Genomic DNA, 12,861 nt, shown 5'->3' on the forward strand with positions numbered 1-12,861 from the left:
TCGAGGGCGGGACGGCGGCGCGCGCGGGCTGGGCACGCGCGGCGCGCGGCGATGACGCGCGCGCCCCCCGACCGCCCCCACCCCGCGGCCCGCGCGCGCCGCCCCCTCACGGCGCGGCCATGAAGGCGACGCCGCTCTCCAACTGCGAGCGCCGCTTCCTCCTGCGCGCCGTCCAGGAGAAGAAGGTGCGGCGCCGGCATCCGTCCCCCTCTCCCTGCCCCTTCTCCCCGTGCCTTTCCCCATCCCCTTCCCCGCCGGCTGTACTCGGGATCCGCTCTCTCTGCGGTCCCGCCGCGTGCCGGGCATGGCGCACTAACCCTCTCTCTCTCCATGTGCGTGTCCGTGTGTCCGTGTGTTCCCACTCGCAGCGCCTGGACGGGAGGCAATGCTACGACTACCGGAACATCCGCGTCTCCTTCGGCGCCGACCGCGGCTGCTGCATCGTGGAGCTGGGCAGGACCAGGTGGGCGCCGGGGCTTAAAGAGAGCCCGAGGAACGCAGGCCCGCAGAGATCTCTGTGAACAGATTTTTGCCTTTCAAGCCTTAAAGTCGTACTGTTTCAGGGGTAGGAGCAAAGAGGGGAAGGTGGAAAGGAAGGTAGCGGGAAAGGGATGGGGTTTCCATGGTGATTATAGTTGCAAGTGATGCATAAAATGCAAAATTGTTCCCAAGTCTTCATTCCTTTATTCGCTGGTTTCACATTTTGCATCCTTCCCCAAACCAAATGACCCTTTTCTGCCTGTGTAAAAGCGAAATACCTGCACTTATATAAATATTTCATTACAGTTTCTCATGTGTCAATTTCGAGTCAATTTTTAGTCTTAAAAGACAGAAGTATGTTCTATGTCTTGAGAGACAGGAGTATGTTTTAGTTCTTATATTTCATTCTTTTATTTGGTGACCACAGTTTAAATATGTATGACAGGCATTGAACAAGAAACTGTCAGGAAGCGAGAATTCCAAACTCAAACCCTAACCACGTGCTTTTTTCCCCAAGTGTGTGTTTTGTTTATAGATTTTCCCTGGTATGTTCTGTGACTCGGTGCTTTGTTTGCCTTGGCAGGGTTCTTGCCCAGGTCTCGTGTGAGCTCGTGCCCCCTAAGCCCAGTCGGCCCACGGAAGGCGTGCTCTTCTTTAATCTGGAGCTCTCACCCATGGCTGCACCTGGGCTGGAGCCTGGCAGGTAGGGAATGTCTTAAAAGGACTGAGCTGGGGTGGCATGGAAGCCTCTGTAATCATAATGGGTTTGGGTTAATTTTGTTCCAACAGACAATCCGAGTTACTGGTGTCACTGAACAGACTACTGGAGCGATGCCTCAGGGATTCCAAATGCATTGACACTGAATCTCTCTGCGTTGTTGCTGGTGAAAAGGTAGGAAAACCTCCTCATTCCTGCTAAAAGACATAAAGTCCAGTTTTAAGCTGTTCTCTGTCTTGTGTTGGATAGTAGAAGTACTGATTTTAGGTTAATGTAAAGCTCCATTCATCTGATTTGAGATGTATCTTTAACTTGCTTGTTTACATAGGCTTTCTGAAGTAGCTGGAACCCTACAGAATGATGTTAAAATTGTGCTGTAGTGCTACATATTTTGTCATAATTAAATCTGGCACAGTGGTTATCTTAAAATATACCAATATCTCTCATCTTCTTAATCAAAGACTTGAGGAATATATGCTGGTTCTTTTTCTGGTTAAAAAAAAAAAAAAATGAACTAGTTCTGAAAAAAAATTAACTTCTGTAAATCATGCCGTTTTGTATTTTTCTCAGGTTTGGCAGATTCGGCTGGACATGCACCTGTTGAACCATGATGGCAACATCACTGATGCTGCCAGCATAGCAGGGATTGTAGCTCTGTGTCATTTTTGCAGGCCAGATGTGTCTGTGCAAGGAGAGGAAGTAACTGTGGTAAGTTTTGGGGGTTTTTAAAAATTTCCTTAAATTTCTGTCATTTGAATTCAAACTAGTTTCATAAATAACTGTGTTCTGGGCCAATTCCTTTCAAAGTACACTCCTGAGGAACGTGATCCTGTCCCCTTGAGTATCCACCACATGCCCATTTGTGTCAGTTTTGCCTTCTTCCATCAAGGGTAAGATTTTGAGATCTTATGTACCCATAGTTATTAATATGCAAACCTGCTCCTTTATTTAATTGCCTTTAAGGGTAGTAAGATGCCTCTACTATCCTAGTGAGAATTTCTACTGTTTCCTCATATTTCAAACCTTGATTCTAGGACCTATTTGTTGGTGGATCCAACTGAACGTGAGGAGCGGGTGATGGATGGGCTCCTTGTAATTGCCATGAATAAACACCATGAAATTTGTACCATCCAGTCCAGTGGAGTGGTCATGCTGCTGCAGGATCAGGTAAACCTTTGCCTTGACCAGTCCTTCTGGGGTGTATAAACTGGTTCCTGTGCTGCAGTCTTAAAGTGGAAATATCCATGGGACCTAAGAAATCAATTAAGTGTCTGATTTTATTGGAAAATAATATCTTTTGTGTTAGTGGAAGAGCACAGTACTGTGTACCATGCTGCAGAAGGGATATAGAAAATGCATAAGTTTTGGTCAGATATACATAATTTTATTTTCCCTGTGATTTGGCTGAAAAAGCCTGCAAATTATTTCCAGTTGCACTCTGGAGACTGTTAACTTTTTGCATGTCTCAGTGAATCCAGTCCCTCATGCTAAGGTGCCACATTTTAGGTGTTTGTAATTCCTGTGATTTAAATGTTTTTGATTCTTGTGATTCTCTATAGTTTCAGTTAAAAACTTCCTGCTTTCCTGATTGTAAGCTATTTTTTTGTATGTGTAACAGATTCTGAGATGCAGTAAAATAGCAGCTGTTAAGGTTGCAGAAATAACAGAACTGATTCAGAAAGCCTTGGAAAATGACCAAAAAGCCAGGTGAGCGTTTTGGGAAGGGACAGAAATGGGGATTTTTAAGAAATGTAGCAAAAATTAATATCATCTTGTGGTTTCAGCAGCACTTGTACTTGTTTTAAATAGCAAGCATTTGTATATTTGAACTTGGAAAGAGAAGCAGTGTTTTGGTTACCCTGAAATAATGTCTGTCACTGAATGCCCAGGAAAGAAGGTGGGAAGTTCGGCTTTGCGGAATCCATCCCCAACCAAAGGATCACTGCCTTCAAAATGGAGAGTGCTACTGTGGACACCAACGACGTGGAAGAACAGGCTGGAGAAATCATTGCTAAAGCTGACCCTCCTTCAGAAGTGTATCTTTTCCAGGGTATTGGAAAAGGGGGAAACCAGGTTAAACAAACATCTAAGATTCCTCATAGCTTAGGTTGCCATAGAAGCTTGAGAGGAAGCATCATCATGATGATCCTGGTTTTAGTTCAGTCGGCTTTTAATTCCTTGCCCAAAGTGCAAACTGAGCTCAGAGCTGTGATTATTACAGTGACTGGAGAAGTCCCCTTTACTCTGAACTCCCCTTCAGGGCTGTTCTCCCCACCTGGGTTTGCTCTCAGAATACAGAGAATTTTACCAGCAAACACCAAGGTTTTTCTTAACTTCTGCAGTATTGCCAATCCAGTATTGCACACTCCTGGGACAGCCCAAATTGGGGAAGGGATTGAGAGCTCCTGGGGAGACCTTGAAGAGTCTGAGAAGGAAGAAGCAGTGGAAGAGGAAGGTGAAAGTGAGGCAGCTGCATTTGAATGTGAGAAAGTGGAAACTGAGGATACAAGTACAGTGAGGAAAACTAAGAGTGGTAAGTATTTATTTTTCTTAATATCAGATCTTATTATATCACTTTATCAACAGTTCAGAATTAAAATGTGAAAGGTCCTTAGAAAAAAAGAACCACTGTAGCCACTTTGCACATTTGCTAATTCCATTGACCTGGTCAGGTTCTTTTCGAAACTTGATTTCTGTAGTATAGGGAGGGCTCTAAATGAATCAGTAGCCCCTTTGAATGTTTATTTAAAAATCCTGTGGTTATTATTTACAGGGGTTGTTTGTACAAAACTGATCAGCATTTTGGGGTTGGTGGGATTCGTGTGTTTTTTAGATGAACCCATTGTACTGTCTGACAGTGAGGAGGAAGAAGTTGTCATTCTGGAGCCACAGGAACTGCCAAGGAAAACAAGGTATCCCGCATGTGGAATTAGGAGGGGAAAGGAAGTTGTAAGGAGTATGTGTAGGAAGGATAGGATTTCGGCCAAGGCCAAGAAAGGTTTCAGTTGATCAAAGGGAATACAGATATAGCTGAGTGTAAGGAATTTCAATCTAGCCTAGTGCTTGGCTGGCCTGCAGCTGTATGAGATGGTTTTGGCTATTTGACTCATTTTAGTCCTGCCCGAGGCCATGAGAGCATAAAAGTGGATCTCAGTCAGTGGCTCCTTAAGAGCTGCTGCAGAGATTCTGCACTGGAGCTGATGTTGAGTTTTACCTCCAAGAAGTGAGATTTGCTGCTGTATCCATGGAAACCCCTTTTGCACTTGCAAAAGATTAACTTACCAGTTACCAACTTACCAGTTGGCCCCAGGCATGCTGAGTAGTTGCCAAGTTATGGATAATCATGCCTGTGTTATTTGGAAAAACTATTCAGTCTGTTTCTCTGATACAACTGCTGTTTGCTCACAGAACACAGACCAGCTCCAAACAAGAAAATCCAAGTAAGAAAGCATTTAACAAAAGGAGAAGAAAGAAGAGAACTTCTCGTTAAAGCTCTCATCCCTCCTGCAGGAATGCTGTATAATATGGATTATTACTGAGCTTATTTTTGTAGATAATTTTATTTCTTCCCCTCCCAATATCTGATTCTGCTCTTATGTATACGTTAAAACTATTGTACACAGATTTAAATAAAAAAAAAGGTGCCTGTAACTGAAATCCTCTTTGGCATCCAGCTGCTGCAAAACTCACCTAGGAAAATCAGTGTGCTGTGATTAAAACCTTTTTGCCCCTGTTACCCCACACCTTACCTTGTACTCAGACTGCTTTGTGTGAAAATCACCAGAAATCCATGGACTTAACAAACTAGCACACAACTTCAGCAGTGGAGTTTTTTAAAAAGTTTAATTAAATATTACATGCAACAGACAGGAATGCTTCTTGAACTATAGGCAAAGAGTTATGCTCTGAATTTTGGATCAGGCAAAACAAAGAGACGAGGATTCCAAAATACCTGATCTGGGCGCTTTGTTTGCAAACAAGTGACACTGGAAACACACACATATTTACAGAGCTATTTTACAGGTGACCTCAGTGTTACATGGGCTGTGAACAAGAGAAGTTGCTGTTGCAGATCTTATGTTCCCCAAATCAGGTTCAGAACTTATGTAAAAAACCAAAAGCCATATATATATAAAATTCCTCCCAGCCAGGCAAAGCTTGAATCAAGTTGTGCTCTTTCAGGAAGGGACCAACACACAAAACTTCTTTTCTCCAGGAGCTAAACCAGTGCATTTTCTTAGTGTCAGTTCTTCCAAGCCAAAGTTACTGTCCTGAATACAAAAATGGGTGAAGATGCAGCTCCTTCTTAGTTCTGCAGTACCACAAGACTGTAAACTTCTTCAGAAAGAAGAACAGTATTTTTTGCACTGCTGTTTCTCTCTTCTCCACACATAACATCCCTATATTCCTTAGAGCCTTCAGCTGGAAAGGATTAGAAGTTAACCTGGATAGGCTTAACAGTAGTACAATACAACCTGGGATATTTTTTTCAAAGCTTGAAAGCAAATTAGGAATTATCCCATATTAACTTCAGAAAATGAGAAGGTGAAAAAAGATAGCACTTAACAGCAAAAGCAAGAGCTGCCCTGAGGAAGGAGTAACATTTGTCATGCTGGGCAGAAATGCCAGCCCCTGACCAGAGATTTTTTCTTAGGCTGCAGTGGAAGTCATGTTGATAATGGTGAAGATAAAGCTCAGGGAACATGGAAGAATTTTTCTCTGTGCTATGGGAACAGCAACGGAACAAGTTCCATTGAAACTCAAGCACAGCTCTTTGATTAAGCACTAAAATAATACTACAACCAACTGAAGTCTTTTCACTTAGGTAATGCTACTTGCTCTTTTTCTGGAGAAAATAACTAATGAGCTTCCTTTAAATTACCCCTCCAGTGTTCATATTTCTCAGTGGTCTTAGAATACACCACAGAAAGGAAGGGGAAGGCAGAACAGTTTCCCAGGAAGAGCACTGTGGCCTGTTACCTTCAAGCAATTGCTTGCAGTCAGCCTTGCCAGTTACCCTTCCAAGGTCAAACAGTGAAAAACACATTCCTGCCTATATAAACTCCTCTCCTGCAAGGTTAAAGTGTTTCCAGCCCCAAGCACCAGACATGATACACTGCACAGGCTGTCCCCAAGTCGTTCTAGCATTTCAATAGCAGCCCACTGAAATTAATTTAAAGAAAGGATGTTGGCTAATGAAATACGGTTCTTCATTAACCATTAACATGCATAAGAGTCCAAGTGCATCTTAAGAAGCTCACACTGGCCAAAAAGGCCACTCCCACTGCCTATTTCTACTTTTTTGACCAACACTCGACTCCATTGGTTTTGTAATTGAGGTGGTTCAGGGAAGGCTCAGGCAGGAGCACAAGGGTGGGGGCAGAGTACTAACTTGGTAGTTGCTGAGGTGAGAGACAGAGTTCTTCCTCATTAATACTTGCTGCTCAGCCTGACAGAGATAGGATGATGTAAAAAAAAAATATATATATATTTCAAATATGCCACACCCTTACAGCTGTTGGACATGTGTGAGAGGAGGAGTTTATGCTGCTGGGTGCCCAGATAACCAGAGAGACAGTGCTAACTCAACTTCAAGTCAAAGAGGCACAGGTTTCACAGGGCAGCCCTTGCCAAGAGGATTTAGAAATGAATGCCAGTTTAAGATGACTACCCCTCAGTGATTTTAAGCTATTGGCAAGACCACTAACATCAGATACAAAAACTGTTTATTAGCCAACCTGGAAATGGCTCAATTCAGCCCATTTCCGAGCACTTGCTGCTTTACATGCAAACAACAGCAGGGACAGGGCAGCACCACTCCATTTACACAGGCTGAAGGTAAACATCCACTTGATCTAATGCTGATTGAATGCCAGTTTGCTCATGTAACAGCTCCTGAAGTGAGGTAAAATACAGCACATTTTTGCTGTGTGCCACAAAGGAGCTCCTCCCAAGCCTGAGGGGCGTACACAACTCTTGCCAGAAGACATTGCCTGTCCTCGAGGGCACAGAGCAGCAGTTCACTCACTGCAGTTTAATGCCTCCACCACCCCTGAAGAGGTACAAGGCAAGCAGACTGAGGACTAATTTTCTCAGTAGGCCTCAATGGGCTTTTAGGACAGCCAACATATCAGTGGGAACTCCATGGGTTTAGAATATCAGTTTTACACTTGGACTAGCAAATACTGAGAGCAAGATCATTTTCTGCGTAGCAGAAGTGTGAGGTATGAACTGGTGCAGGAGTTTTAACTGTGCAGCCCCTGCAGCAGAGCATTCAGCCTCTCCCCTGATGAAGATCTGGCACTACATTATACAGCAACTGGGGCACGTCCTAAAGAGCCTCATGAGTTGGTTCCAGCAAGGAATTCTCCTTGTGGGCATAGAGTTTCTTCCAGTTTTGTAGCCATTAGGCATGTTTTGGATCTATGCTAAGTCTCAGTTTAAACTAGACAGTATAAAAATGCTACCAATACTCTGTGGAGATCAAGTCTTTCTTACCCAGAAGGAGAAAAAGTCCTACTAAAATAATGCACTGCTAATATTAACATTTAGTCTCTAATTAGATAAGCAGTCTCAGATTTCACGTGGCCTGCATGGTTAATTCTGTGCCTGAAGAGAACATTTTTATAAAAACACAGCTAAAACTCTTAACAAGATTGCATGTACAAAAGATTTACATTAAAACCACATGAAACTAAACTTCATAACTGAAGTCAAAGGTTGTGTTCATATTCTGAGTGATCATATCTAGAATCTTGAACCATGTTTAAAACTGTACATCATTTCCTAGCAATATACATTTCTTAAAAAGATCAGTCTCTTGATTATTACAATAAGTTTAGTGTGTCTGGTGGGTCAATGAGCGATACTCCATGGTACCTAGAGAGGGAACAAAAGAGGCAGGATGTCATCTTGCTCAAGTGCTCTTTGCCACAAAGAGCAGCATAATTGCAGCAAAGCACATTTCCCACCAAGCAGGAAACATTCTGAGGCTTTGTTGGCTGCCATGCCCCATACAAATTTTTAGGAGCATTAGGTATCACTAACTGTAGGAATGTCAACAAAATTCCTCCAGTTTCTACCTGACAGTCCAGGCAGCAACAGAACACCAAGTACTGCTTGACAAACCACCATGCAAAAACCCCAATGAGTCTTGTCACCATCTCACTGAAGAGGTGAATTGGGCTAGTTGAGTCTGCCTGAAGACTCAAAAGATACATCCCACACCCACACTCTGCTAGGCAGTTAAATGTTCAGTCAACTCAGATGTTAACACCTCCACAGATACTCACTTGGTACTCTTGTACTTTTCCCTTATGGACTGTTGTGTGTGCTGGGCTGCTTTGAGGTAGGTGTTGTGTAGGTCTATGAGGCAAGGCTTGATGTCTTCAAGGGTGTAACCAGTTACTTTGCACAGGGATTCAGGCTGAGGGGGAAAAAGAAAGGGAGAGGGACATTTGAATGTTGCTGTTCACTTATGCTGCTCCCATTTTTTCACATGCCACAGGGAGCAATCCCTAATTAACAGCCTAGAAGCACAGAGGGGTGCAATTCCTGCAGCCCAGGCCCAGCACTCAGAACTGTGTGCAAAGGCACTGAACACACACACCAAGCCCATGAAGGCTCATGTTGGAGTGCTACGTACCCAGGTTTGTCCAGTGAGGGTGTAGTCTGCCAGATGAAATGCTGCAGCAGCAATAACTGATGGCAAGTATTTCAGGTAAGGATCAGCATCAATTAGACTCAGCTCTCCCAGGTACTGCAAGGGAAACAAAAAAGGGAATCATCTGCTTCCAAGAGTTAGCAGTTGCTTTAGCTCAGCCCTAACCTGAGCTTCCAATTCTGCCATCAGTTGGAAGGACATCTTTTATTAGTTTCCACTTACTTTCTCTTTAACCATCTCCTGCTAGCTACTGTCAAACAGCATTCCAAACATATGCTTTCCCAGGACATTTTATATTTAGGGATATAAAAGAACTAGAGCGAAAAGTGCAGTAAGGTCTGACCTTTGCACAGTGAGACAAAGGCTTGTGTTTAGGACCTCTGGTACCAACCATACAGCTAGGATTTACTATAACTTCATCTGAAGTGTTATCTGTGCTCTGCTCTAGAAATTAACCTCTGGATTTAGAGCTTGCTGCTGGTTGAGGAGAAAACAAAACCAAAAAGTCCTTTTTTTGCCAAAGGGTGTGTGGGAGTAGGTGTGGCAGCTGTAGATAAGAGAGGGAAACATCTATCTAGCAGTGCAACAAGCCTCAATTTAAAGTTCATTAATCTCTGCCTGCTCTGAGTGAGGGTGCATGCCTGAGCCAGGCCAAGTGCCAGCCTCTGATAAGAATAGAGTATCCTAAACAGAAAGTGGCAATAGGAGTATTAGTTTCCAGCAGTGGGGCACCACTTCTGGAGGAGCACAATTCATAAGGTGCATATATGTTATACATATATATGCAGTAAATATCAGCAATAAAACTCCCTAATTATATAGGCTGAGCTAGTAATTCTTACTTACCATTGACAGGCTCTCCACTTTAGCATCTGTCTGCTGGTGTAGGAAGTACTGGGTGAGGAACTGGTTGATCGTTGGAGCCGCCAAGTCAAATGACAAAACCTTCAGAATTAAGTGCTCCATCCTTAGGACCTGCTTCTTGGTGTAGGTGTCATCTGTGATGTAGACGAACTCAGCCACTTCAGGAGGGTAGATCTCTTCAAACTTCCTGCCAGGAGAAAGGTTTATGAGTAAATAACTGAGTACCAGGAAACCACCAACACTTAATGAAATGCTCATTTAAATCCTGACTTGGGAAGGAGCTGGGCATTGGTGCCAAACAAGTTTGCTGCAGTTGGTTCAGTAGCTCTTGAATCAGCACGATTTAAAAGTGGAGAGCTACAACAGCATGATAATTTAGGACTAAGGAATTTGGGACTTGGAGTCACTGAAACTCCAGAATAACCCACTAAATTAGTAATTGGGGAAAGCACAACTTGCTTTTCACATGTCTTATGCATATTCCTTCAAATACTGTTTAGATGCCAGCTGCTGCAGCTGGAAATAACGGATCCTCACTTTAGAGGCAAACTTCAAAGGTAACTGCCAAGCTTTTAGGTGGATAACTCCTGACTTTTATCCTAGTGTGAAGCCCTCCCAAGTCAGTCCTGCTCTAGACAACAGAACAGCCACAAGATTTTCATCTGTATGAAACCAGGAGGTGGAACTTGAAATGAAGCAATTTCACTTACGATGCGAGCAGCATAGCTGCAGTACCCACAAGCTGAAGTTTTCCTCTCAAAACAGACATGGAAGAAAGAAACCTATCAATGTAATTTACAGCTAAGTGCAGGGTTTCGTTCTGTAATTTGTATTCTTCTCCAACTTCCACCAGCCAGTCCACAAGAATAGCCCGCATGTTGTTTGTGATATCAGGCTGCTTCTTCATGTAACCTATTTTGGGCTTGCATTTCACCTGTAGGTTTAGATGACAGATAAAGTTGAGGCTAGACCACGTGCTGGTAGGGAAGCAACTGTTTAAACTCCATTTATCACAGTTTAGCAAATCAGAAGTAAACAGTGGTGAGCTTAGGATCAGTGAGTTCTATTTCTGTAATCTTGCTTTCCAGCTTGTGCACGGCACAATCAGCTTTATCACAATAAAAGAGTCCCGTGCTCTCATTTCTCCCTTTCTAGCAAGTTCTAATTTAGTCACTATCTTGCTAACTCGTGTTCAGATACATTTCTCCACCCCAAACTCTTCCCTCAGGGGCTGTATGCAAATAAGAAAAGGGACAGCAGCTCACCTCCATTTCCCTCAGGTATGTATGGATTTCGTCGATATAGTCTGGCACGTTATTAACGTTTGGTGCGTTCTCTTCTGGTTCTGAGGTTATTGAAATATCCATAATACTTGGAGAATCTAAGCAGAGGATGACAGCCATGTTAAAATGGGCACCATCACATCACTCTCTCACAGTACAGGGAGCCTTGTGCAGGCTCACTCAGCAGGACTAGCAGTTGAGGAGGCTCTGTGGAAGTCAAATGTTACGGCAACAGTGAAATTTCCCCTTCCCCTTTCTCCTCTTCCCGCTAAAGATGGAGAAATGGAGAACTCTCTGGCAATTATGTAGTGCTTAGTGCACCTTGTGTTACCTTGTTACATGGATGTGGATCCTGCGAGCTTAGATTGTGGTTTAAAACAGGGCAGGAGTGCCAGATCTTTTTGTGGCCTGCAGGAGTGGATCACAGGAAAATCAGCCTTCAGACATTCAGGCATGTGCTACAGAAGATGGATCTGGCAGGTCCCATTTTTCACATACTGGGAAGAGCTCAAAACACTTGCACCTGGGAGAAAAACCTTTTACATCTTGGGATCTGCCTGGGTAAAGTCCCCTGCTAACCCTATAATGGTGGCAAAGGGCGAGGCTTTATGGGTTGATCTTGTCTGTAACCTGGCTTCTCTCATGAGGCACTGAAAGTTAAAGTTATAAAGTATAAAACGGCCTACAATAGCAGAGGGTAAGAACAGAGGCTCAGCTGCATTGAGCAGCTGCTGCATGCTGGTGGCCGGCTCACAGCGGCCAGCCCAGTCCCCAGGCACAGCTGTCCCTGGGGATCGCTCGGGGGCAGGCCCTGCCCTGAGGAGGGCAGCAGGCGGGACGCGGCCTGCGCGGCCGGCATGGCCGGGGTGTCACGTACCGACGCTCAGCTCCATGGCGTTGCCCAGCGGGGCCAGGGGCCGCCGCTCGCCCAGGGCACACACGGCCGCACGCAGCGCCAGCGCCGCCTCCTCCTTCTGCCCCGCCGGGACTCCCCGCTGCCGCCGCGGCTCCCGCTCGCCATCGGGCTCGTCCACATGGATGGAGAAGGGCTGGTGTTGCTGCTGCTGCAGCCCCGCCGCCGCTCCATGGCCCTCGCAGCCGCCCCGCGCCGCCTGTGGGGAGAGCGGCCGTCAGCGCCCGGCCCTGACAGCTCCCGCCGCGCCGGAGCCGCGCTGCCCTTTCCACACCTTCCACCCCTTCCACAGCTCCCACAGCCCCGCCGCTCCCCCTCACCTGCAGCGGGACCCCGGCGCGCTGCTGCGCTCCCCGCAGCAGCCCCAGCGCCACGCGGGTGCCGGCGGCGGGCGGCACGGCCGCGGCTTTGCCGCCCGCCGGCGGGGGCACGTTCTCCTGGTTCTCCTGCTCCGCCAGCATGGCCGCGGCAGGAGCGGCGAGGGCACGGCCGAGGCGACGGCGGGCCCGGAGCGGCGGGGCCGGGGACGGGCGCGCCTGGAGCCGCCCGCGCCGTTCAAGTAGCCCGCGACTCTTGAACCGCCCAATGGGCGAGCGCGGCGTCACGGCCGCGCCGGATGGGGCGGACAGAGGCACGGACGGACAGACAGACACGGGCGGACACCGAGGGCGGGGTGCAGCTGCCGGGGAGAGCCGGCCCCGCGCCCGCCCGAGGGAGGGAAAGGAGAGAGGAGAGCCCCGGGCGTTCCCGCCGGGAAATGAGTGTGGGAAAGGTGCTGCGGCTCGCCCAGGCGGGCTCGTAAACGTGTCCCAAGAAATGGGGGGTTAACTGGGAGAAATGGAGGCTCGGGGTGCGGGGAGAACTCATCACTGTACAGCGCTCTGAAAGGAGCGGTAGTGAGGTGCCGCAGCGAGGGGACAAGAGGAAATGGCTTCAGGCT

The 12,861-nt window shown here is 46.2% G+C and overlaps 2 protein-coding genes across 2 annotated transcripts; one reads left to right on the forward strand and one right to left on the reverse strand.

Moving 5' to 3' along the window:
• Positions 1-25: 25 nt before the first annotated feature.
• EXOSC9 (exosome component 9) lies at positions 26-4,887 on the forward strand. The gene is made up of 12 exons (XM_056489991.1): positions 26-185; positions 369-463; positions 1,064-1,183; positions 1,270-1,372; positions 1,769-1,906; positions 2,006-2,088; positions 2,233-2,365; positions 2,817-2,905; positions 3,088-3,234; positions 3,541-3,731; positions 4,032-4,110; positions 4,607-4,887. Exons 1-12 carry the CDS (start codon positions 120-122, stop codon positions 4,686-4,688), a joined length of 1,326 nt encoding a protein of 441 aa, XP_056345966.1. The 5' UTR covers positions 26-119; the 3' UTR covers positions 4,689-4,887.
• Positions 4,888-5,022: 135 nt separating this feature from the next.
• On the reverse strand, positions 5,023-12,484 carry CCNA2 (cyclin A2). The gene is made up of 8 exons (XM_056489993.1): positions 12,242-12,484; positions 11,886-12,120; positions 10,991-11,106; positions 10,436-10,659; positions 9,708-9,912; positions 8,844-8,957; positions 8,491-8,624; positions 5,023-8,077 (listed from the first exon to the last, which is right to left on the reverse strand). The coding sequence occupies exons 1-8, from the start codon at positions 12,380-12,382 to the stop codon at positions 8,026-8,028; spliced, it is 1,221 nt and encodes a 406-aa protein (XP_056345968.1). The 5' UTR covers positions 12,383-12,484; the 3' UTR covers positions 5,023-8,025.
• Positions 12,485-12,861: the final 377 nt, after the last annotated feature.

The sequence above is a fragment of the Oenanthe melanoleuca genome, chromosome 4, assembly GCF_029582105.1.
Source record: "Oenanthe melanoleuca isolate GR-GAL-2019-014 chromosome 4, OMel1.0, whole genome shotgun sequence".
NCBI lineage: Eukaryota > Metazoa > Chordata > Aves > Passeriformes > Muscicapidae > Oenanthe > Oenanthe melanoleuca.

Coding starts and splice junctions, on each gene's coding strand:
- EXOSC9 (XM_056489991.1), top strand. CDS start 120: ATGAAGGCGACGCCGCTCTCCAACTGCGAGCGCCGCTTCCTCCTGCGC. Junction 186..368: donor GCGCCGTCCAGGAGAAGAAG/GTGCGGCGCCGG, acceptor TCCCACTCGCAG/CGCCTGGACGGGAGGCAATG. Junction 2,906..3,087: donor GAAAATGACCAAAAAGCCAG/GTGAGCGTTTTG, acceptor CTGAATGCCCAG/GAAAGAAGGTGGGAAGTTCG.
- CCNA2 (XM_056489993.1), bottom strand. CDS start 12,382: ATGCTGGCGGAGCAGGAGAACCAGGAGAACGTGCCCCCGCCGGCGGGC. Junction 8,958..9,707: donor AAGTGGAGAGCCTGTCAATG/GTAAGTAAGAAT, acceptor TTTCCCTTGCAG/TACCTGGGAGAGCTGAGTCT. Junction 8,078..8,490: donor GAAAAGTACAAGAGTACCAA/GTGAGTATCTGT, acceptor TTCCCTCTCTAG/GTACCATGGAGTATCGCTCA.